Genomic DNA, 26,216 nt, shown 5'->3' on the forward strand with positions numbered 1-26,216 from the left:
TATTGAGATATTCCTGCAATAAAGTATAATGGAGATAAATCTACAAACAGGTATAGTTTATACATTTGGCAAACATTATGACTAAGGTTTGTACATTGTATTCAGGTAGAATTTAGAAGCATACATTTGGTGAGTAGAAAGAGTCAGGTAATATTGGCTGGAAAAGAAATAGGAGAGAGAAAACTATATAAGCAAAGCCTTGGGTATCCTTGTGGAACTGGAATGTATTTTCCATAACTTGAATATAACATAAAAAGTAATAGGTGTCTGACATAAAGCTTTTGAGATGTGCAGGAGCCAAGTTATAGAGAGAAAAATGCTAAAGGCCTTACTGAAGAAGGTACACATATGATAAATATTTAGCTCATAAAATTGCTCAACTTTATAGTTGATTGGGTGGCAACTGATGGAGATAGAGAAATCTGGAATCAATTCCAAGGTACTTGGTCAGTTGATAGGAGTTGCACTCTAGTTATACCCCTTAAAGGCAGGAGGTATAGCTTCTGGTTTACCCTTCAGGAGCACAGCACCTTGAAGATAATTGATGTTCAAAAATGTTCATTGAACATTTGTACCATGAAACGAGTTTGTAAACTACATTTTTCCCCCTGTAATACTGGTACTGTTTATTTGATAGTTGAATATCAACTTAAAAATTACAACTGTGGAAATAACATTAAAAAGATTATTTACTTGATGCATCTGGAGGGATTGAGGAATGAAATATATATATGGACCCCTATAAATACAATATCCAAGGACTAAATAAACATAGAACTTAATTTATGATCATGAAACTAAGAAATCATGACAAACATCCTGACCACAGAGAATTTTGTTCCCATAAAACTTGCAACTTAACATTCTGTTTCCTAATAAAGAATACTTGATGACTCATGGCAGATGTTTATTATCTAACTGGAAATGAAAATTGAATGGCAACATGGACAAAATTACAGTAAATCCTAAGAAATACCCTTAAAATGGGTGCAACGTAACAGTCATTGTATGGAGAGTGAGATTTCACTTGTGATAGGTGGTATAGATGTTGAAAAGACTGAAGGTGAAAGATAAATTTTGTTTGCAGGTGAATAAAGGTCTCTAAGTATTTCAGCGAAAGGGGTGAGAGAAGGTTCAAGAGGGTGTGCCAATTTATTCAACAAATATTTAGAATTGTTTATGTTGTTATTTTCTAGGCTTCATATAAGGGTTTTTGGATGTGCGATTAAATACTAGAATTGTGAAGGAAATCACACTGAACAGTACGTGGGACAAGGCATAAGGAAAAAGAGAATATAGCCGTAAAGGGTTTGGCTCAGTGGATAGAGTGTCAGCCTGCGGACTCAAGGGTCCCAGGTTCGATTCCAATCAAGGGCATGTAACCTTGGTTGTGGGCACATACCCAGTAGGGAGTGTGCAGGAGGCGGCTGATTGATGTTTCTCTCTTGTCAATGTCTCTAACTCTCTATCCCTCTCCCTTCCTGTCTGTAAAAAAACTCAATAAAATATATTTTTTTAAAAAGAAAAAGAGAATGTAGAGTGGGTAAGAGGGGGATATTTTGGTTATCAACCATAGAATACTTCCAGCTATGATAGACTAACTTATATCAGTGCAGTCCTGCACTAGTGATGTCTTTAAAAAAAATAAAAATATATATATATATATATAATTTTTTTATTGATTTTTTACAGAGAGGAAGGGAGAGGGAGAGTTAGAAACATTGATGAGAGAGAGAGACATCAATCAGCTGCCTCCTGCACACCTCCTACTGGGGATGTGCCTGCAACCAAGATACATGCCCTTGACCAGAATCAAACCTGGGACCCAGACCAGCATTACCACCATTTGTCCACCATCCAGAACTGAAATGTCATGGCTGACATGTACACATAAAGAACTGTGCGACATTGAAATTGGGTCTCAAAAGAACTGTTGGCCCAGAAAGAAACTCACTACAGACTGATTCATTTGCCTGTCAGCATAACCATTATTGCTTGTCTCATTTTCGGTTCTTATAAGTGTATTTCTAATAGCACATGATCTCACTCATCTAGGGGAAATAATGAACAACATAGACTGATAAACAAGAACAGACCCAGAAACAAGGAGGCATGGATCGGACTGTCGGGCCTCAGAGGGAGGGTAGGGGAGGGTGGGGGTAAAGGGGAGAGATCAACCAAAGGACTTGTGTGCAAGCATATGAGCCTAACCAGCGGTTAAGGACAACAGAGGGGTGGGGGCATGTGTGGGGAGGGGTGTGGGCTGGGAATGGGGGGATGAGGACAAATATGTGATACCTTAATCAATAAAGAAATTAAAAAACAAAAACAAAAAACAAAAAACAAAAAGCAAACCTGGGACCCTTCAGTCCACAGGCTGACACTCTATCCACTGAGCCAAACCAGTTAGGGTGGCTAGTGATGTCTTAATGTGCTAGAGAGAACAATGTAGGCATATATCAACTATTAGAAGGCATTTAGAATAGCTAAGGTAACAAGAAATGGAATGTGCAAGATTTCAAAAAGAAAGGAAGTTACACAGAGGTGAGCTTGACATCCCCGCCCCCTCTCCCCCCTGTTTTCCTTCAGGCATTTAGCAATTCTTAGGTTCCAGCTGAGAGGTTGAGAAGCTGAGCAGAGTTCTCAGTAGCCTCACACTGCTACCAAGACAAATTTGGAATTAAAGGTCCTCCAAGAAGGAGGGAAACTAATAAACTCCTGAGGATGAGATGAGATCTATGAAAGACAGCACTCTCTCAATAAAGGCAAACACTAAATACTCTAGCCTTTACGGATGGAAAACTAGTTTCTGATCAGCTCAGTCCCCGATTATATTAAGGTGATCTACCTCAAGATTGACGGCCTGTGTATGTCTACAACTTGGTAGACATACACAGTGAAAAACCACACAGAAAAGAAAGTGTACCATATGCTACATGCAGAGTCATGGATAAATGTCACATACATATTTTTAAAAAAGAAAGGCCTATACTTCTACTGAAATATATTCCCCAAACTGGCAAAACTCAGCCATTATTTGAGATATCATATAGTGGTTTTTTTTGGGGGGGTGGGGGGGAAGGAGGGAATATAATGACTGAAAGGAGATATGATTGACACTTCCAGGGCACTGTTAATGTTACATTTTTCTTGATGGATGTGGTCAGTACATGGGATATATGATATGCCTTGTGAAAACTCATTAAGCTGTACAATTGTAAATTTTGTATACTTCTCTAAATATGTATATGTATAATAGCCTTAATTAAAATTAAAAAAAATTATTACATATGTATATGTATCTACGTATCTATCCACACATAAACGTACATATTTGTCTTGACCACAACATCAACAATTCAAAACATTTGCTTTGGCCCAGCCAGCATGGTTGAGTGTCTACTTTTGAACCAGATGACTCTTCAATTCCCAGTCAGGGTACATGCCCTGGTTGCAGGTTCAATACCCAGTAGCGGGTGTGCAGAAGGCAGCCACTCAATGATTCTCTCTCATCATTGATGTTTCTATCTCTCCCTCTCCCTTCCTCTCAATAAAAATACCAAAAATAAAGTAAAAAAAAAACCCACAAAAACATTTGGTTTGTTGGAAGCCTGTTTTTTTGTTTCGTTTTGTTTTGTCTTTGTTTCTTTGTTTTTTTTTGTAAAACTGTTATTGTCACAGTCTTATTTATACAATAAATAAAGATTGTCTTTTTAAAATTAGCTCTTACGAAATCTCCGTGTTTTTGTTTTTAATTTAAGGAGCCACTACACTATTGAAGCTGTTATAAAGGCTTTTGCTACAGCGATTTATTATAAGTATACATCATTTTGAATCTGTGTATCTTATCTAGACTTATTCGTGGAAGGGACATAATTATTTAATCTTCCCTAAGATTAACATCTCTGATAAAACAAATATTAATTTCAAGAAAGAGATATATCAAATCCTGCCAACATGTTTCATCAGTTGACTTCCTATAAACCATTCTTCAAATGCAATATAAGAGGTTAATGTGTATTTTATTTCCCTTGAGAAAGTAATTATAACTAATAAAAAAGACCTTAAGCAAGGCAGTGAAAGCCAAAAAAACACACACACAACCAGTTCATATTTGATATATGAACTTTATAGAATCTACAATATAATTGCCTTATATAGGATCAATTTTTCTTATTGGATATCAAGTGAAGATAATTGAATAAATTACAGTACTTGATTTATAACACATTTATCCACATATAATCTAATTTTAAATAAAGATTAAGATTTTCTTTGTTAATTATTCATTTTTAATAATGTATAAGCACTGAGAAGACACCCCCCCAAGACAAAAGCTACAATCTTTGACAATGACCTATATCTAACCAGTATCTATTTCAACACATCTGCTTTCCTTCCCAATCTAAATTAATCATTGTCTTGAATACTGTGTCCATCATTCTTTTCCTTCTCTTTTTCAATAATGCTATTGAATCCATACAGGGTTCTACTTATCTATTGCTGAATAACAAACTATCAAGGCTCTCTACCTCATTACTACTGAGACCAAGGGGAAGGTGGCTGTCATGCCTAGTATTGCCCGGTGAGAATGAAAGGCCCAGTCTCCAAGCCTTGTCTGACAGCTCCCCAGTATGGGGGTGAAGGGTCTGGGGACAAACTAGAAAGTGCGGAAGTCTAGACTTTCCATTCAGCCTTTGCTGGGTAGTGAGAGTGTAGCCACACATATTTCTGTAGTGTTTGGCTGGAGTGGAGCATTTATGGTTTAAAGTCTTACGTTTTGCTAGCCTGTTCTGTTCCTGGTCCATTGGCTAAAGTGAACAGACTTTTGTTGGGGCTTTCCTTGTCTTTGTCCATTGAAATTCCCAGGTTTGTGGCTTCTTCAGGTCCAATCTGTACAAAAAAGGAAACCCAGGGAACTCACCACTATGTCCTTCCTTGCATCCCAAGGTCCTAAAAGTTCCATCTTCTCTGCACCTTTCAGAGTCTTTTTTTTTTTTTTTAATTTCTTTGTTGATTGAGGTATCACATATTTGTCCTCATGCCCCCATTCCCATCCCACACCCCTCCCCACACATGCCCCCACCCCCCTGTTGTCCCCAACCGCTGGTTAGGCTCATATGCTTGCACCCAAGTCCTTTGGTTGATCTCTCCCCTTTACCCCCACAGAGTCTTATTATGTTTAATATGTATGGGTTTTAGTTGTACTTCATATGACAAATAGAAAAAATAATATATCTACTTCATATTCCTATTACATTATGAATTTTTTTCCTATTTTATCTAAATTTTATCTGAATTTTTTTAACCCTAAAATTTCCATACTACTTTGTTATTTACCTTTTAATGTCTAAAGGTTCTGTCATGTCATCTCTTTCATTCCCAATAGTGGTAATTTCTGCTTTCTCATTATACTTGATGTGATTAGTAAAATTTATCAATTTATTTTTTCTTTTCAAATAATCAAATTATAGAGTTGTTGATTTCCTTTGTTATATTTCCTGGGTAGACTCTATTATTCCTTATTTTATAATTTATTGTTTTTTTTATTATTTGAAGTCATTGATTTTAAATAACATAAGCCTTAGACATTTTCACAGCACTATCCAACAAAAATTTTATCACTTTTATTTCATTATCCTTCACTTAAAAAATATCTCCTAATTTCATGTTTTTCATTAATTCATAAGACTTTGAAGTGTGCTGGTTAATATACACATATTTGAAACTTTCTAAGATATCTTATTTAATGGAATTTTAATATATTTCAGTTGTGTTCTGGGAAAATTTTTGTAACATTTCAGCCTTTTGAAGTATAGGAGACACATTGATCAGCATATTATCTCTTAGTGAAGGATCCATGCTCTCTTTAAAATTACGTATTTTTGTGGTTCTGAATATAGTACTCTTTATTAATTAGGCTGTACTAGTTGCCTAGTTGATAGTGCTGTTCAAGTCTTCTACTAGTATAACTGTACTCTTAACATTTTCCCTCATTATACTATCAGTTCCTGATAGAGGTATTTTAAATCACCTACCATGGTTGCAAATTTACCTATTTATTCTTTAATGTTTATTAGTTTGTATTTCATGTATTTTTAAGCTTCATTTGATATGCATAATATTTAAGATTATTATGTTTTCATGATGTATGTCCCTCTTTATTTCCAGTTGTATTTTTATAAAAAATCTACTTTTCTAATATTTTATAGGCATACTAGCTTTCTGATAAAGACTGTTTGCATAGTATTTTTTTTTAATCAACTCTGTCTTTACAGTATAATTAAATAGTATATGTTTCTTGGGGTATAAATAGGGCTTTTTAAAGGCTTTCTGGGAAATGTTTTCTATTTGATCTCTGCAATTAACTGATTTGTTCCTCAGTTCTATGTATTCTACTATTCATTCTATTAGTCTACATTTCAACTACTATATTATTTGAAACATTATTTTTATTTATTGGGGTGACATTGGTGAATAAAGTTATACATCATCTGTATATAGCATTGTGTGCTTACCACCTAAAGTCAAATCTCCTTCCATCACCATTTATACCTCCTTTACTACCTCCTTCCAACCCTCTGAACAAACAAGACAAACAAACAAAATCTCATAAACACAGATAACAGTATGGCCAACTATCACTGTCAACTATCACATTTTTATGCCTAATACTTTTCCTCAGCTTTATTTTTCATGTTTTTTTGTTTGTTTTCATTTTATATTTGGAATATCTTCCCTTATGCCTTTTAATACATTTCTTATTTTTTGGCTCCTCTCGTGTCATCTCTCTGCATGGGTTGGAATTTTTAATCCAATTTGGAAATGTTTGTGTTCCCTAATATGTTGTTTTGGGTCATTTTTACATGAAAACACCATTTTTTTCTATTAAGCAATGCTTATGGAGAAGGACAGCCTTAGATATTGTCAGCAGCAAAAGCTTAGGCAAGTAGATGAATCTCCACAGGGTGGAAAACCTCAGATACCTGTGGTATCAGAAAACCAGTACATTCATTACCCCTGCCCACAGACTGCTCTAAGGTCAGATATTCAGCTTTTGCTCCCAGAGAAGCAGCATTGGAGAATAACTCTTCAGCTGTCACTCTTGTCAGTTTAGAGGGGCTGCAGTGAGAAAACCAGTCAGGAATTAATTTCATTTCCCCTAGCTTCACACTGCACGGGTTTCTCGATTGCCCTGATTTTATGCCTGAGTCCACCAGGACTAGTTCCAATGGCTGCAGGTAAACATACCACATGTGTGTTCAACACACAGTGGGCAAGCAGCAGAGAAGCACAACATATATTCTACTCTTTTATCCTCTCACAGAGCTACCAGGTGATCTCCTTTCCAAGCCAACCACACACAGAAGTCTACAAACGAACTGACCCTCACTCCCACATCCTCTGGGGAAATCTTCCACAGTTTTCTTAAAAGTCTTTCTGGGATTAAAGAGAAAGACAGCTGAGCCATATCATCGATTTGCTTCAAATCACTGAATTTATTTTTTTTTAATGTAGACAAGATATGCATGTCTTCTTTTCACATTGTTTACCTGGAAATAGATCATTCAGCTGAGTGGGTCATTCAAAATCCATTTTTTAAATATTAAAGTTAGTTGTATCAGCCTTCTTTCCTTCCCTTTGTTTCTCTATTTTTTTATTTTAAGGAGAAAGCAGAAGTCTAAACCAAACAGTTCCTGGGTCTTTAGTTGCGAGACACTGTCACAGGAAACCCCGCAAGTTGCTGATGGAGGATTATTTTGAGGTCATTTGAGTGAGATCCACCATCTGAAGAGAAATTGGAAGACTCAAATAAATATAAAAATTTGTGTGGCATTTTCTCCAGTTGCAACAAAATAAAAGGTGCCTGGATCAGTCAAATGGCTATGTCTGGCAAATAAGCATGTGAAAATTGCTCAGCATAATTTATTATTAAGAATTGCAAATTAAAACAATACAATACCACTGCACACCTATTAGAATGGCCAACATCCAGAACAATGGCAACATCAAATGCTAGCAAGAATGTAGAGCAACAGGAACTCCCATTCATTGGAAAGCAAAATGGTACAGTAACTTTGGAAGACAGTTTGGCATCACATACTCCTACCATATGATTCAGCAATCCCATTTCTTGATATTTGCCCAAATGAATGAAAACTTGTGTTCACACAAAAACCTGAACCTGGATGTTTATAGGTGTTTTATTCATAATTGCCAAAATTTGGAAGTAGGCAAAATGTCCTTTAGTGGTGAATGGATAAATAAACTGCTGTACATTCACAAAATGTAATTTTATTCAGCATGTAAAAGAAATGAACTACTGAGCATAGAAAGACATGGAGGAAACGTAAATGCATATTCCTAAGTGAAAAAAGCCAATCTGAAAAGATCACATATTGTGTGATTCCAACTATATGACATTCTGGAGGAGGAAAAACTTTGGATCAGTGATTACCAGGGGTTGGGGGGATGGAGGAATGAATCCATGTAGCAAAAGGATTTTAGGTTTGTCAAAATACTCTGTATGATACTAGACACATCATTATACATTTCTCCAACCCCATAATATATAACACTAAGAGTGGACCCTGATGTAAGCTATGGACTTTGGGTGATAAGGATGTGTCAGTGTAGGTTCATCGATTACAACAAATGGACCACTCTGGAGGGAGGTTGATAGTGGGAGAAGCTGTGCAGGTATGGGGGCTTGGGCATATGCAAATATCTGGACCTTCCACTCACTTTTGCTGTGAACCTAAAACTTCTCTAGAAAATAAAGAGTATCAAAAAAAAGAAAAGACTGTGTCCTTTCTGTTTGATCATGGGAATGAACCACAAAGAAATTAGTGAATGGTAAGTGTGTGCTACAGCTGATCTACTTATCCCCAAATGTGTTAGGTACCATTTCATACCAGTCAACAAATTAACATCATCAACAAATAAAAAAACTACAAGTGCTGGCGAGGATGTGGAGAAAAAGGAACCCTCATGCACTGCTGGTGGGAATGAAGACTAGTGCAGCCACTGTGGAAAACAGTATGGCGTTTCCTCAAAAAATTAAAAATAATTTAATTTTAAATGGATAAAACTCCCATTTGACCCAGTGATCCCACTTCTAGGAATATATCCCAAGAAACTAGAAACTCCAATCAGAAAGGATATATACACCCCTATGTTCATAGCAGCACAATTTACAATAGCTAAGATTTGGAAACAGCCTAAGTGCCCATCAGCAGATGAGTGGATTAAAAAACTATGGTACATCTACACGATGGAATACTACATTGCTGTAAAAAAGAAGGAACTCGTACCATTTGCAACAGCACGGATGGACCTGGAGAGCATTATGCTAAGTGAAATAAGCCAGTCGAAGAAATATAAATATCACATGATCTCACTCATTTGTGGAATGTAATGAACAACATAAATTGATGATCAAAAATAGATCCAGAGACAGAGAAGCATTGAACAGACCGTCAAACCTCAGAGGAAAGGCAGGAAGGGTGGGGGGAGGGGAGTAAGAGATCAACCAAAGGACTTGTATGCATGCATATAAGCATAACCAATGGACACAGACAATAGGGGGGTGTGGGTAAGTGCTGGGGTGTGGGAGTGGCTGGGGAGAGGTCAATGGGAGAAAAAGGAGACATATGTAATACTTTAATTAATAAAGACTTAAAAAAGAACCATTATTACATGAGAAACAATTTCAATATTGATTTAAGCAAGTGAAGAAAATTGTATATAACTTCTTGTTATTTATTTTACTCCATGCAGAGTTGATTACCAATAAAATCATTACAAGGGTAAGAAAGCAAATATTGTAATATTTTACATATATTTTAGTGACCAAAAATGGTGACTCTAATAAGCCTAGAAATAATTCTGTAAAAAAAAAAAAAAGATTCAGTCTCTAAAAGAATCAGTTGAGATAGGTTTCTATCTCAATTATTTCCTTCTCAACTATTATAACTGATAGATCCTCCCTTCCCCCAACTGATGGACGGAGTATGACGTAAACTCCACCTGCAGCCGGACATTCCTGAACACCTTATATGGACTGTACATTGAACCACCAATCAGCACCTGCCAAATACCCTAAACCCCCGATTCCTAAGTCCCCAGGTGCCTAATCATGTGCCTTACATGAAACCACCAATCAGCGTGTGCTGAGTGCCCTAAGCCCCGTCCCCTCTTTTCCTCCCCTTAAAAGGCACTCTCACCCCGGCACGCTCTCACACCTCACTCTCAAGCCCCCCCTCTCTCTCTCTCACTCTCTCTCTCTCTCTCTCTCCCTTTTCCCCTCTGGAAGGCGGCCGGCAGGGTGATCGCCAATAAAGCCTGTGTCCTGGTATCCCATGGTCTCCGGCCCTCTGTTTCATCTTTCAATAACTAAGAAATATAAATATCACATGATCTCACTCATTTGTGGAATGTAATGAACAACAGAGGCCCGGTGCACAAAATCTGTGCACAGATAGAGTCCCTAGGCCTGGCCAAGGATCAGGGCTAATCAGGTTTCCCGCCTCCCTGCCTCCCCGCCTCCTCCTTCCCTTGCTCCCTCAATGCCCTGCCACCGCTGGTCGCCTGCCATGTTCTGTGCCACCTCCTGGTGGTCAGCACATGTCATAGCGAGTGATTGAACTCCCAGTCTCCCAGTTGAACTCCCACGGGGCCAATTTGCATATTAGCCTTTTAGTATATAAGATGATACAAAATGTAACCTTTGTCACTCAGTGTAAAACCATTATGTTCTCAGACATTAAATTCTCTCAATGGCAAATTTAAATGTGCTACTGTGTACATTTCAAAAAAAGTTAAGTACTCTTACACAGGTGAAAATACCTATTTTATTCATTCAGTGGTGATGTGAGATCCTAGCTCATATGATAGGAGGTGCTATTAGCTGGTTTCTCAATTCACAGTATACAGGGCAATTATAAATAATTACTCCATTACCCTGACAAGTGATGAATTTACTGGTGAAAAGTTGGGGAAATGTCCTAATTTGAGCCTACGTCTTGCTGCCTGGTGGGGTTCATTTCTCACTGTGTGTGACCAGAGTGTGGGGTAGGACAAAGTGCCAAGAGACTGCATATGTGAAAGACCACCCTGGGTAGCAGTGTGAGAACCCAGGAAAAAGGCAGATCTGGGTTCTCCAGTTTGATCCAGCAGCAGTATCATCAGGAACACTTCTTTTGAGTCTCCACAGCAGAAAGAGCTGTGTCCCTTCTTAGCCACTGATTTTGACTTATTTGGTTGGTTGGTTTTGCTCTGTTTATGTGGTTTTATTCTCCTTGTTTATAGTATGTTGTTTTAAGCTCATGGACACTCTAAATCTGTCAATGCTGTTTACCTCTCTTGCTTGTTTACTTCTCTTGTTTGTTTCCTTTTTTATTTTTAGGTAGTTTGGAGTAAAACTTGGAGCTCATACTTAGCAAACATGGAAGGCCATGTGTTTTATATTTCACTGGTCTCATCTGACCCACGACTTCAAGATTTCTAGGATGTTCTTGTTGTTCTGTTTTCTCTTAACTATTCCTTTTTCTTTTGTTGGATTTTTCTAAACCTCCTCAATTTGCATATGCACAAATGTATGTGCATATTTAATGAAGGGTGGTAACATAAATAGATAGAGGGACTCATTAAAAATAAAGACAATGCTACAGTTCATTCTAATCTCAATAAACCTAATGAATCATAATTTCATCCATACTATTGTTTAATCTCATTATCTCCCCAGAATGTCCTTTTCCTCTTTCCCCATTTTAGAACTGATAAAATGACTATAATTTAATATTTAAATAGCACTTTCCTGAGAAACTTCTCATGCCCTTCCTTGATAAACATTTATTCCCCATGTGCTCTTTGTGCTGGCATTTTAATGACTTATATCTCTTTTAGTGATTATTTTATTTCTCTATTAATTCATGTCAGTCTTTAGAATGAGGTCCTGAGTCCCTGGAGAGCAGGGAAAGAGGTTAATCTTTCTATCTCCAGTGTCAACATAGTAAATGGGATTGTAAATGTTTGAATTAAAAGAACAAAAGAAAACTTGTTAAACAAAGACTTTTTGAGTACTTACCATTTTCCAGGCTCCAGTCACAAGAATGGGGGGAAAAGGCAAAAGTGATTTCAGAAGTAGACAGTCAAATAGTATTTAATTTGACTGCACCATCAGATAAATTTTCACTGCTAACATTATGTACAAGAAATTGTAGCTGGAGATAAAATATAACTTAGCACTATAATATTGTATCTGCCTTTCTGTGCCAAATATTTTCACTGCAGGCACTATAGTTGTCTAGAAGAAACTAAAAATTTAAATTTAGACTAGTTGGATTGAAGTCCCTATTCCAACATTTATTAGCTGTGACCTAGAGAAAAATCACCTATTGTCATTTTTATCTTTGTTTTCTCATCTATAAAATGAGGACTATGGTCCTTCACATAGGATTTTTATAAGGGTTAAGTGAAATCATACACACACACACACACACACACACACACACACACACACACATACTCACACACATTCTCACACACATACACACATACTCACACATACTCACATACTCACACACATACACACATACTCACACACATACACACAATCTTGTAAAAATCACAGTGCACTCTACAGATATAAACCTGAATTATTAACCTACTAGGGTCCCTCGGTCTGACCTGTGGGGATAGGGCCCAAACTAGCTCTCCGACATCCCCCGAGGGGTCCCGGATTGCGAGAGGGTGCAGGCCAGGCCGAGGTATCCCACTGGTGCACTATCAGGGCTGGGAAGGGACCGCAGGAGGGTTCCAGGGCGTGTCCAGCCCACCTAGCTGAGTCCCAATGGGCCGGACCCCAGCAGCAAGCTAACCTACTGGTAGGAGCATCTGCCCCCTGGTGGTCAGTGCACATCATAGTGACTGGTTGAACAGTAGAATGGTCGGACACTTAGAATATTAGGCTTTTATTATATAGGATGATATTTTAATTTTAAAAAATAAATTTACATGTATATTTGATTGTATTTTCATTTTTCATAAGAGCTTTGTGAATTCAACAGTCATTGATTTCCTCAAAATTCAGGATCCTAGTACATGGCAGACTCAAATCCATGACAATGTTTGACTTAACATAAGAAGAGGAACATCAGTAGGGATTTAAAGATTAATTCTGAAGTCAATTCAGATACAGAGTAAAACACCAAGAACAATAGAGAATCACCAAGAAAATATATGCAAATGATAAGAAACTTTGACCTACTTCCTTCTCAAGGACCTGTGAAATAGTAACCTGTAAAGAGAGGGTCCTCACCTCTGACAAACCTAGACTGAGTCGTCCTCTGGATAGATCATTGACAAAGGTACATTATCTCCCTTTATCGACCATGGACATTTGTCTTCTCTTCTCTCTTTATTTTTATACTCCCACGCTACCTTTACACATTTCTTTAAAAACTCTCTTTGGAAATTGACAAGTTATGAATTAATTGCATTTCATAGATGAGAAAATTTAAAGATGCACAAAGAGTTTAATTTATTTACTAAGTCTAAAAAGCTAGTTATTGGCAGAGTCAGAGGGACTGCCCCTGCATTTATCCCTATGTGCTGTCTACCTTCCCCAGTCAGTGTTATTTAGTTAGTTAGTTAGTTAGTTAGTTAGTTAGTTAGTTAGTTAGTTATATACTCTTTCTTATTATCTCCTGTATATTTCCATTACATTTTCTCTTGATGTTCCCTGGTCTCCCATGTAACACTTCAACTTTCTGCTGGATCTGCTCCACCCTGCCATTGGCAGGTAGGACTAAAGGAGTTTCTGCCTAGACTTGACTCCTGCAGACTCCATTCCAATTATAGTGAAAAGATATTCCAAAAGACTCACAAATTTCGGGAAGTAATTTCACAGACGTTACAAAATTTAGAAAGCCAAATGGGAGACTCAGATGAATTTACAAGAGAAAAATGCTGTGTGCTGGGTCATAACACTTGACCTGTGAATCTGGGACTTTTTTTTTTTTTACAAGAAATGCAACAATTTTTACAGTTCAGAGGCTGAGACCATCTTTCTCAGAAATTACTGGGACATTAGGAGGAGACCATCACCTCATAGTCATATCCCCACCACCTTGGTTTTTACTTAGATAAACTTCTGAAATTCCTTTAATCGTTACTCCTACCAGGATTGCACACCAAGGATTTCAACACAGAAATGATGCAGATGTTCTGTAAGGCTAAGAAAGTAATCTTAGACATAGTTATTGCTCAGAAGAGGGTAGCACTAACTCTGATTTAAACCAAATTTCTAAAATATTAGGTATAAAGTCAGTAAAATGATCAGTTCTAAAATGTATTCACCATCAAAGAAGTACAAATTAAAACAAAGTATGAAAAGCATTATTTGACTAGAAAATGAGCAAGGGTAAAAAAATGTTAATATGAATGGTGAGAATGTGGAGCCCTACAAACTGTTTTCAGATGCTTCAAGCAGAAAATAAATAGACTAAAATGGTATCAGACTATTTAGCCTTAAAAAGATATAAAATTCTGATACATTCTACAACATGGCTGAAACTTGAAAACATTATGCTCAGTGAAATAAGCTGTTAGATAAAAGAAAAAAATAGAGCATAATACCAGTTACTAGTATACCTAGTACCTAAAATAGGCAAGTTCATATAAGCAGAAGGTAGAATAGAGGTTATAATGGGCTAGGGGAAAGAGTAATTGATTGTTACTTAATGGGTATAGAGTTTCTGTTTGGGGTAATGAACAAATTCTGAAAATGGATAGTAGTGATGGTTATGCAGCATTATGAATATCCTCAATGCCACTAAATTGTAAATTTGAAATTGGTTGAAATGATTAATTTTTATGTATGTACTAGAGGCCCATTGAATGACATTCGTGCACCTGGGACGGGGGGGTCCCTCAGCCCAGCCTGCGCCCTCTCGCAGTCCAGGACCCCTTAGGCTTGATCCTCCTGGGCATCAGGCCTTAAGCCAGCAGTCAGACATCCCTTTCGCAGTCCAGGGCTCTCACAGTCTGGGACCCCTTGTTCCTTACTGCCTGCCTGCAGTGGAGGCAGAAGAGGCTCCCCACTGCTGTGCTTGCCAGCTGTGAGCCCGGCTGAGTGTTTCTCCCTCTGTGGGAGCTCACTGACCACAGGGGGCAGCTCCTGCATTGAGCATCTGCCCCCTGGTGGTCAGTGCATGTCATAGTAACCGGTTGTTCTGCTGTTGGGTCGATTTGCATATTAGGGTTTTATTATATAGGATTTTTTAAAAATTCAAAAATAACCAGATTTAAAAGTGGGCAGAGTACCTAAATAGTCATTTTCCCAAAGAAGACATACAAATGGCTAACAGGTATACAAAAAAGTGTTTAAATTCACTAATCATCTAGGAAATTCAAATTAAAAACACAATGAAATATTACCTCCCACTTGTTAGGGTGGCTATTATTAAATTGATCAGTAAAAACAAGAGTTTGTGCGGGTGTGATTTAAAGGGACCACCTCTGCAGTGTTGGTGGCAATGTAAACTGGTACAGTCACCATGGAAAACAGTATGCAGAGTCCTCAAAATACTAAAAATAGAACTGTCGTATGATTTAGCAACGCCACTTCTGTATATTTATCTAAATTGAAATCAGGATCTTGAAGAGTTACTTTCAATCCCATGTTTGTTGATTCACAAGAGAAGAAATGTGGAAACAATGCAAATGTTCATGAATGGATCACTGGATTTAATTAAATACTATGGTATATACATACAATGGGATATTATTCAGCCTTAAAAAATAAATGAAATATGTCTACAACCTAGGTGAACCTGGAGGGCATTATGCTAAGTGAACTACGCCAATCATAGAAAAACAAATATTGCATGATTTTATTTATATAGATATCAAAATAGTTAAACTCAGGGATTCGGAAGGGGAAATGGGGATTTGTTACTCAAAGGGTATAGCATTTTATTTATTCAAGGTGAACAAGATTAGAGATCTGCTGTACACATTGTGCCTATATATGTCAATATTGTATTGTACACTTAAAATCTATTAAAAGGGTAGATCCCATGTTGTGCTCTTACCACAATATATTCTTTTTTTAACTTTTTAAAAATTGATTTTAGATAGAGAGGAAGAGAGAGAGACACACACACACAGAGAGAAACATCAATTTGTTGTTCTTTATGCATTCATTGGTTGATTCTTGTATGTGCCCTGACCAGGGTTCAAACCTGCAACCATAGCCCATAGCATATTGGGATGATGTTCTAACCAACTGAGCTACTGGGCCAAGGCATATAATATATTATTTTAATTTATTTTAAAAATAGGATATAAGTTTCAATACTAAGCGTGAGAGAAAAAGAGTTCAATGCCTTCATAAATTACATACTATCATTTTCCTCTGCTTAGAGATTAAGTGTTCATGACACTCTCACTTACTTAGCTTAGTAATAAGAGTAATAGTATTAATTGAGCAACATAGCAAACAACCCAGGCTAATTGTTAAGCAGTGTCTAAAGTGGTCATTACCAAATAAAGGTCTTTTTCTAGAAGCAGCAGAAAAGACTAGGGAAATTCAAGAGCAAATGTGCCAAGATGGTTGCAAATTATATTGTTTGAGACTTTCCCTTTAATGAGTCAGGAGCTTTCCTGATGAGGTGGATCTCAGGATCACCAATGAGACTAAGCCACTCCTTGTCTGGCCCTGGTAGACAGATCTAGCCTACAAAGAAAAAACAATCTGGGCAGAGAAGAATATGCAAGATTTATTTATGAACCCACCTCTTCTTCTATTACACTCAGAATGCTAGTGTACCAAAGTTCTTTAGCTCAGGGGATAGACTATATCATCAAATATATAAAATGTGAGAATATTAAACAGGTTAAAATAAAACTTTTAAAACACAAAGGTTAGCCACCTGGCAATACTTGTGTTGCTGAGTGATCATGAGCATAGTACTTAAATGGCTGAGGAAGATATCATTTTGGAAAAATAGTTCCTTTGAGACACACTAATAAAGTTTAGACCAAATTTTCTTTGCTAATTTCATTTTAGAAGTAAAATTGTGGAAACAAAAGGAAAAAAGTTAATTGGCAGGCCTTTATAAAACTAATGTGAGAAAAGAAAAGAATGTTACTAAGCAAAGATGAGAAACATTATAAAATGTCTTAAAATTAATACAAAATGAGCATTGACAGTATTGAACATAAAATCAAAAACTTTGGAGCTAAAATTAAGGAACTCGTCAAAAAATGCCCCCCAAAATAGGTAAACAAAAGTGAGAAAGAACATGATATTTAAGAGACTGGATATCAGTGATTCCAAGCAGATAATCAGTACTCATAAAAAAGAGGAAGGAATAAATGAAAGAGAATATGAAGAAAGAAAAACATTTTTTGAGATGATGGAAATCCTATTAAATATAGTAGTTAAGTCTATGTAAACCAGTCTGGAATATTTGAAGCATTTGAACTCTACCCCATTTGTAGAAGTTATCATTTCCTGTACAATGAATTTCTGCAAACCAGAGCAACTTAAAAGAAAACATAGTTTTTTATCTCATGGTTTCTGTACTTGTAGAATGTGGACAAAATTTAGCTGAGTCTTCTGCTTCCATTTCTCTCCCAAGGAGTCAGTCAAGATCCAACAGGGATGAGAGCTCATTCAATGGATGTTGGAAGAATTAGATCCTTGAGGGTCGTTGGACTAAAGTGTTCACTTTCTCACTGGCTGCTAGCCAGAGGTCACCCTCAATTCTTTACCACAAAGGTGTCATTATTACCAACTTAAATAATAGCATAGCTCCATCCTGATTGCAGCTAAAGCTTGCTTTCCTTTTCATGCATACTTCAGGATTTCATACAGTTAAAAGCATTCCCAAAGTCATAAAAGGCAGTAACTGATTGAAGTGCTAAGGAGTATTTAGAGATACCCCATGGTATACCCGTCCTAGAGTACCTAGAAAAGACCACAGTTTAATCTGTTACAATTTTTAAAAACTAGAGAAGATAATAACACTTAATTATAAAAAAAGGGTTTGGTTGCATACATGAGGTGGTTAAATGTCATATTAGTAGAATTCCCTTAAAGTTAGTATGTTGCAGATCTAATTTGGAAACAGGACTATGAAATCAAAGTCTTTGCTTTAAACTGTCTAAACTGGGCTACAGTTCAGCCCACCAGGAAAGTTTGTAAGGCTTCAGTTCAAAGCCTTAGGAAAAGAGAATGCTTTTTCTGTCATCCTCCTGTCTTCCATCTCCATAAACATCAAGGACCTAGTGCCATCATTTCAGAATCTATAGGAATGTCTGAGTGCCACTTCCTTAGAGCGTATGTTTTATGTCTAGCTCAGGTTATGTAGGTGGCTGGTTGAAAATTCATAGGTTCAAGATTCCCATTTTGTCAATCTTAAAAAAGAATGAGACAGGGACAGGAATGAAAACAAAACAAATAACAACAACAAAACCCAGCGAAGATTAATAGACCGATCACAAGTAAGATTATGGCCTTGCTGCAAATAGGAATTTATTTCTGGTTTAGGGCAGGGTCTTCTGAAACCTCACACTGCAGATAAAGCAATATGTTTAATGTGTTCTTGAGTAAACTCCCACACGGAAAGAAAGGCTGCTACAATGACAATGATCTGACAGATGGACTCTGGGATTGCTGGGGATTGAGCTTCACTTTTGAGGCCAGAATGAACTTATCTAGAAATTCACACTGCAAGGGCAAATGAGCTTCTTGTGGGCAAAATCCATCCGGGAAAGGAAGGCCAATAAGGGCAGATCTGTGCTCCAAATGGGTATAAAAAATGTGCAGCAGTATTGATGAAGTGGAAAGTATGGATCCTAATAATGGAGCAGCTATTTTCTTAGTTGAGATGACTTCTGTTATAAGTAAGAGAAAATTCCACTTGAAATTGCTTAAACAATAAGAAATTTTATTGATCATATAAATAGGAAGTCCCAACAAAGTATGGGGTGACTCCAGCAGTTACTAATCTGCCAGTTCAATAAGCCTATCTAATAAAAGAGTAATATGCAAATTGACCATCACTCCAACACACAAGATGGCTGCCCCCATGTGGACACAAGATGGCCACCACAAGATGGCCAGCAGGGGAGGGCAGTTGGGAGAGACCAGGCCAGCAGGGGAGGGCAGTTGGGAGGGACCAGGTTTGCAAGGGAGGGCAGTTGGTGGTGACCAGACTGGCAGAGGAGGAAAGTTGGGGCAACTGGGCCTGCAGGGAAGGGCAGTTAGGGGTGACCATGCCTGCAGGGGAGAGTAGTTGGAGGGTACCAGGCCTGCAGGGGAGGGCAGTTAAGGGCAAACAGGCTGGCATGGGAGCAGTTAGGCCTCAATCAGGCTGGCAGGGGAGTGGTTAGGGGGTGATCAGGCTGGCAGGCAGAAGTGGTTAGGGGCAATCAGGAAGGCAGGCAGGTGAGCAGTTGTGAGCCAGCAGTCCTGGATTGTGAAAGGGATGTCCGGTAGGATCGGGCCTGAACGGGCAGTCGGACATCCCTCAAGGGGTCCCAGATTGGAGAAGGTGCAGGCTGGGCTGAGGGACACACACCCCTGTGCACAAATTTCATGCACCGGGCCTCTAGTATTATTAAAAGAGCAGGCTTTATTCTTTTAATCTTTCTGCTCTACCTTGTTCTGTATATCAGCCTTTCCCTCATAGTTGCAACATGGCTGCGACACTACCAGACAGGATATCCAGATGCCAACATCCAGAAGGAGGAACGAGGAGATCTTTCCCAGAAATTCCCCAGCATATCTCCTCTCTTGTCTCACTGGCTAAAACAAGGGGAGCTACACTCACCTCCAAATCAACCACCAGTAAGGGAGATTAGATTCTTATGTTGACTTAGAATAGTAGAGATTTACCCATTAGAGTGAGTTGGAATTATTCTTTTAAAACATGGACAACTGAACAAATTGGCTGTTATGGAAACAAGAAAGAAGAGGGCTATTTGGCAGGCAACCAACGATGTTTGCTCCATCACCAGCCAACTAAGCAGATGGTTGTTATGAGCCTGTGATTAGTGTTGACAGACCATTTGATTACTTTTAATAAGCTGGAAATCTGGATGTTTATACAAGATGTCCCAACTTTTAAATATTGGCAGTAAATTCAAAACACTTAAAAATACTTTGTGGCCCAAATTATTCAGGTCCAATAAGAATAAATCTGCAATTCATACATGTCTGGAAGGCTACCAGTTTAGAACATCTAATTTTTTTTTTATTTAACTGAAAGTTCTTTACTTAGAAAGTGAAGCTCACTTTAACCTTGCCAGTAACTAAATTATACAAATTTCTATGAAAAATATTTTTATTAGTAAAGTTTATTCAATTGTAGTAAACCTCAAACTACACAGCTAATATGGATTATAGAAGATAATCTAGGAAAGATATTATATAAATCAGAAAATGTTTATATACTTTTTCTTCTTAAGAAAGGGTTCTAATTTGACAGGTTAACAGTTAAAACAATTTAGTTGTTGTTAGTCTTCTAATGATAAATGTACTATTTTCTCCCATCCTTCCCAGTTCTCTTCATAGCTGTATCTGTAGAATCATCTTCCTTCCCTATGGAGAATATAAATTTTAAATTCAAAGATTCTCAAACATACATCTCAAAAATTTTATTTCATGTCTTCAAAGTATAACATGAATCAAGAAATGTTAACCTCTTTGGGTATCAAGAGCAAATAGTCATGAGCTAGTCCATATATTTCTCCTCTATCCAGATTGTCCCACCTTTCAAGTTGATCATTTACCCATCGATCCTTGCTTGGCCAGTGCTTCAGACATTTGGATTGGAGCCCTAAAAAAGACAATACACTTAAATGATCAACTTTTTCCTAAAAAAAATGTATAGACCTCATAATTTTGAAATATGAAGAAATTAAAATTAATTATCTGTAGTTGTACTTCCTATTTTATGGACTATTTGATACATCACAGGGAAGGAGTGGAAAAATGGGAGTGTAAGGAAAGAAGGTAAGAAAAATACCACACTGGGATGCAAATACCCATCCAGCTAATTAGCATAATATGGAGATGGTGAGGGGAATCAGGAGAAAAGTTTTGAGATACTAGGTGATTATTATTCTATGGATACTTCCACAATCTCAATATCCTTGGGGAATTTTTCTGAGAGAATGGATAATATTGAGATCATCATCACTTCATAGCTAAGACACATCCATCTTTTTCCTCTTAGTTATTGGGCAAACTCAGAAGGAAGACATATGCTAGCACCCGTCCTATAATCATACAGATATTATTCTTAGTGAACATCTTCTAGGGAGATATGGTTATTCTTGCCTTGATACCAGGAGTGCTACACGATTATAATAGTTTAGCTATGGATCTCATACCTTAGGTATAGCCATTGGCTTATCCATGAAAACAGTAGAGGAAAGGACCTTTGTTTCTTCATGCTATATTATGGACAAAAATAATGGTAAGACTTTAGAAATGCTATGCAATTCCCATCTTAGCTATACTTATTTTTTTAATCATTCCTGACTTCATCAGCACTCATTTAAATTCTACCTAATTCTCAAATTCCAGTTCAAATTCCAGCTACTTAGTCAATGGATCCTCTTCCTGTTTTCACCACCCTGACCCCATTCATTTCCCCCTCACCATATTCTTCTCATCCGGATCACCAGCTTTGACATAAATAATATATAAGCAAATAAGTGCTTCATATATATTTGAGTTATTTTCCTACTAAAATTGTAAAAATTCTTTAAAAAAAAATACCTTAAGTTTTAGTTTTTTCATTTACCCACAGCAGAGCATCAAGTAGGAGGAAATATGCTCAGTAACTATTTGAGTGAATGAATTCTACCTTTTACTTCATGAGTGCCTGACTTTGATTTGATGTTGGCCTATATGTGGTATGTTTTCCATGCCCTACCTCCTACAGAAACTATGACTAACAGGCTTTATTCTATTTACAACAAATAAAAAAGTAAATATATTTTATTATTAAATTTTACATCCTCAAAATCAACATCTAGACACTGTCCTTTGAGGGAGACAGTTTGCCTTCTACAGCAGAACTATTGATCATTTAACAATTATATAACAGAACTGTTTTTAATAATAATAAATTAATAACCATATTAATTTATAGATAATAATTAGAACTTGCTACGCTACCTCAGATTAGCCTAGGGAGCACATATCTTGATAAAGAACCCATAGATTTAGAGATACTATTCACATTGGCACAAGAGACATTTTAAAGATCACTGGGGACCATCTGATACTTACAAGGAAGGAAGAATATGACACAGAAGTAGAAATCCGAGGTGGTGGAAAATCTGGCTTTGTAATTAGCTAGTAAGAGGTTAAAAAAAAAATTCAAAGGTTGAAATGCACTTAATGGAAAGGCTTAAATTATTTTCAGAAATAATTTTCAGAGAATTTGTGACTTTACCCATGAGAATATTCTAAACCTGTAAGTTCAATTGTTTTCATTTAGGTGTACACATCCAATTGAAAAAATAAGTCCAATGCCAGTAGACATATGATTGGGAGGCCATTTTATGATGCAGATTGGCACTCTTCCTGTAATGAGTTATCAGTTTTATAGACCTGGTAAATCTGGTTTAACAGTTAAATTTAGGAGTATAATGGACAGGTACACATTCTCAGATTTGACATTTTCAAAATGTTGTGTAAAGAATATATACTTTATATTACATTCACACAGATTTTAACAGCCTTCTAAAGAAACAATTGGGCATTGTGGGTTATGTCTTTCACTACTACTTCCTTAAGGTTTGACTAGAAGAGATTTAAGAGAAATTGCTAACTCACAAAAGAAGCTGGAGGCTCACTGCCATCCACTGGCAGGTCAGGGGCATGAAGCTTCATCTGACTTTTCTAAAAAGAAAAAAATATTTTTAAAATGAATTAATCAGTTTCCTATGTTCATCTTCCAAATAAGCAATCCTTCCAAAGCATTGGAAACCAAGACTATTATGACGCCAAAAGACCAGATGGAAAAATCACCATGGTCCAGCTGCTGCATTCTGCTATGTCCAGAGCTATCAGAGATTGGTAAGTCTCCATCAAAAACATTATTAACAATGTCATTATCACTAACCAACTTCTACTAAAATTTCTAAACTTGCAGGTCACAACCAAGGCATTAGGAATTATACATATTACATATATGGTCATACAAATACACACATTATTTTCTTTACTGGGATATTTTTAAAGGAATAAGAAATCAAGAAAGAGAGAGAGAGAAATCTGACATCTGCCCTCCTTGTTCTCTTATTCTGTTTGCATTTTGTGAATCCCAGCAAAGCAGCCTCTGAGTTTTTGCATTTTAGGGAGACCTCTGCATTTAACCAAAGGCAGAGCACAACTTTCTGAATGTGTAGTTACAGAGCCCACAATCATTGCTGCATACTCAGAAGTGTCATACATTCATAAAACACTGATGAGTAGAAATGATAGATAGGTGGTCAGCACGAGAGAGGGAGAAAATCACAAACTGGGGTCCATAGCAAAGACAGTACAGACTATGATTCACCTCTTTGCAATGAAGAGCCTTCATTGTCTGTGGTTTCCTCTTCTCTCTGGATGGCCTGGTGCCAGGGGCAGACAGTGGCCTGTAGGTGAAAGGATAGCATACAAATTGACCAAGCAGTTTGTTCACCATTGGGGGGAAACTCACGATAAATCTGCCAATTTCCTTTGCCTGTTGTGCCACAATTGGTGAATGACTGGGTTTTCACCTGCTCCCTAGGATGTTCTTCAGGTTTCTGTGTTCTGTAATTCATCATTACCACCACTGATTTTCTTTTTAAAAAATATATTTTATTGATTTTGTACAGAGAGGAAGGGAGAGGGATAGAAAGTTAGAAACATCGATGAGAGAGAAACATTGATCAGCAGCCTCCTGCACACCCCCTACTGGGGATGTACCCACAACCAAGGTACATGCCCTTGACCAGAATCAAACTCAGGACCCTTCAGTCCGCAGGCAGATGCTCTATCCACTGAGCCAAACTGGCTAGGGCTGATTTTCTTTTTTATTCTCTTGCAGAGCCCTGAATCCTAATAATGATGGTGTGGAATACAACTTTTATCTAAATCACGCCATCTAATTAATGATTTGTTTTATTCCTTCACTATTTATTAATAGCGCATTTTAGATAAATAGTTAGTTTTTTTTGAAAATGCAAGAAAGATGTTGTAGGGCCAAGACCATTTTCTAAAGACTGACTGATCTTGGTGCATATCAAGACTCCATCACTTACTTTGTACAACTTTGAACATGTTTATTGACCTCTCTGAGCTTCTGTTTCCAAATCAGTAAAATTTGAAGTGCCTGGCCTTGCATGATTGTTGTAAAAATTTATATATAACATCTTTTTATCTATAGAATAGAAATAATAGTTACTACCCTCATGATATTCTTGCAAGGATTAAAAAAGATAATGTATGTAAAAGGACTTACTAAAAGTGTTTATCATAAAGATAATAATCAATAAAGATTATATATTGTATTATTATAATGAGGTACAAAATCTTTAATAAGGAGTTATTAATCTTATTATTAAATATATATACAGTAATTACAGGAGAAAAAGACAGGCCTTACTGTGAAAGTTTTCTCAGTAAAAGGAGTACTCAGCCTCTGATCCAAGCAAAATGTGTCTGCACTTATTTTTTTTCTTAATACATGTTTTTATTAATTTTTTTTAGAGACAGAGGAAGGGAGAGGAATAGAGAGATAGAAATGTTGATGAGAGAGAAACTTCATTGATCAGTTCCCCCCTGCATACCCCCTACTGGGGATGGAGCCCTCTTGGTTCCTGGGTCAAACTTCAACCACTGAGAACACCAGCCAGGCCTGTACTTATTTCTAAGTATTTGAAGTAAACCAAATTTAAATTTGAGAATTTGGGTCACATCTTTTAATTTAAAGTTCATTAGAGGCCCAAAAGTCCCCCCATAAAAGTCTACCTCTGGACTTTCTTCCTCTTTCCTCTGGTGCTTTGGTGCCGGAATACTACAGCACACACCACAAGTATGACAGCCACAGGGAACAGCACCCCAACCACAATGGAGAAGTCTGCAACAAAGAGAACCCAGGCTTAGTGAGGATCTGAGAATCCATACGTACATATCACATTAGACCTTATTCTTCAATTTGCATAAATTCCTTCTATCCTTTCCCTAGAGAAAATGCATTCTCTGAAAAATCTCTCATAGCCAGTAAAATGAAGATGTATTTTTATTGAGATTAATAAAGTATTATTTAGATAGAATAAAGAAGGGGAAATCTATATGAAACATTTTGTATGAGATAGGTAGAGCAAATACTCTTGAGAAGTATTAGAAGCAATGATGGTTGTAATAACTGGAAAAAGAATGACTGGAAGATTAGAGAGAATATAAAGTAAGGGGGATGGCAGAAAAGGAGTGAAATATTTTTCAAACTCAAGGCTGAAACAAAACAGGAAAATAGAAACTGAAGCCTTAAAATAAGGTGACCAGAAGTCCCGCTTTTGGCGGGACAGTCCCGATTTTTAACAATTTGTCCCGCGTCCCGAGGCATTTTAAAAAGCTCCCGATTTTTGGAAAGAATGCACGACAAGCTAGGGAACGGCGGGAGAACCGGAAGGGAATATACAGTTTTTGGCGGCCATGTGGCTATTTAGCCAGGATATGAGTTTTATATTATTTTTGTTAATTTTATAATGTTAAACTTTAATAATAACAAATAATTGTTGAGAACTGATTATCGAGAACTGCTTATCAAAGTTCGCATTGTTGATCAGTTGTTAGAATTCGACCACCATTGTTTGGACTGAATGAACAATGGCATCTTTTGGGATTGGCAACGACGAAAACATTTTGTAACTGTCTCTCAGACGATACACATCATACTGCGTGCTAGTAAGCTAGTTAAACAAGTGATGTCATTACAAATCAGCTATTCAGATAATTTAGGTAAGTAATTTATTTATTTGTTTCATAAATACATAAATTTTCTTGAATTTAGCAGACAGTACTCATATTATTTATATTTTATAGTGGCGGCAAAAAGTCTAGCGCCGGCCTTGAAAGTGACACGACTTACGTTACGGCAAATTCAGAGGAAAAATAATACAAGTTAGTATTGTTATTATTTAGAAAGAAATATAGG

At 37.0% G+C, this 26,216-nt stretch overlaps 1 protein-coding gene across 1 annotated transcript in view; it reads right to left on the bottom strand.

Moving 5' to 3' along the window:
• Window positions 1-4,773: 4,773 nt before the first annotated feature.
• ADAM28 (ADAM metallopeptidase domain 28) overlaps window positions 4,774-26,216 on the bottom strand; it is a gene marked incomplete at both ends in the record, with an annotated part of 79,820 nt that continues 58,377 nt past the window's right edge. The window contains 5 exons of the mRNA XM_079772706.1: window positions 4,774-4,893; window positions 22,316-22,381; window positions 22,865-22,930; window positions 23,592-23,670; window positions 25,031-25,139. Coding sequence (XP_079628832.1) covers window positions 4,774-4,893; window positions 22,316-22,381; window positions 22,865-22,930; window positions 23,592-23,670; window positions 25,031-25,139 — 440 coding nt within the window. The remainder of the gene's footprint in view (window positions 4,894-22,315; window positions 22,382-22,864; window positions 22,931-23,591; window positions 23,671-25,030; window positions 25,140-26,216) is intronic.

The sequence above is a fragment of the Cnephaeus nilssonii genome (assembly GCF_951640355.1).
Source record: "Cnephaeus nilssonii genome assembly, chromosome: 5".
NCBI classification, from domain to species: domain Eukaryota; kingdom Metazoa; phylum Chordata; class Mammalia; order Chiroptera; family Vespertilionidae; genus Cnephaeus; species Cnephaeus nilssonii.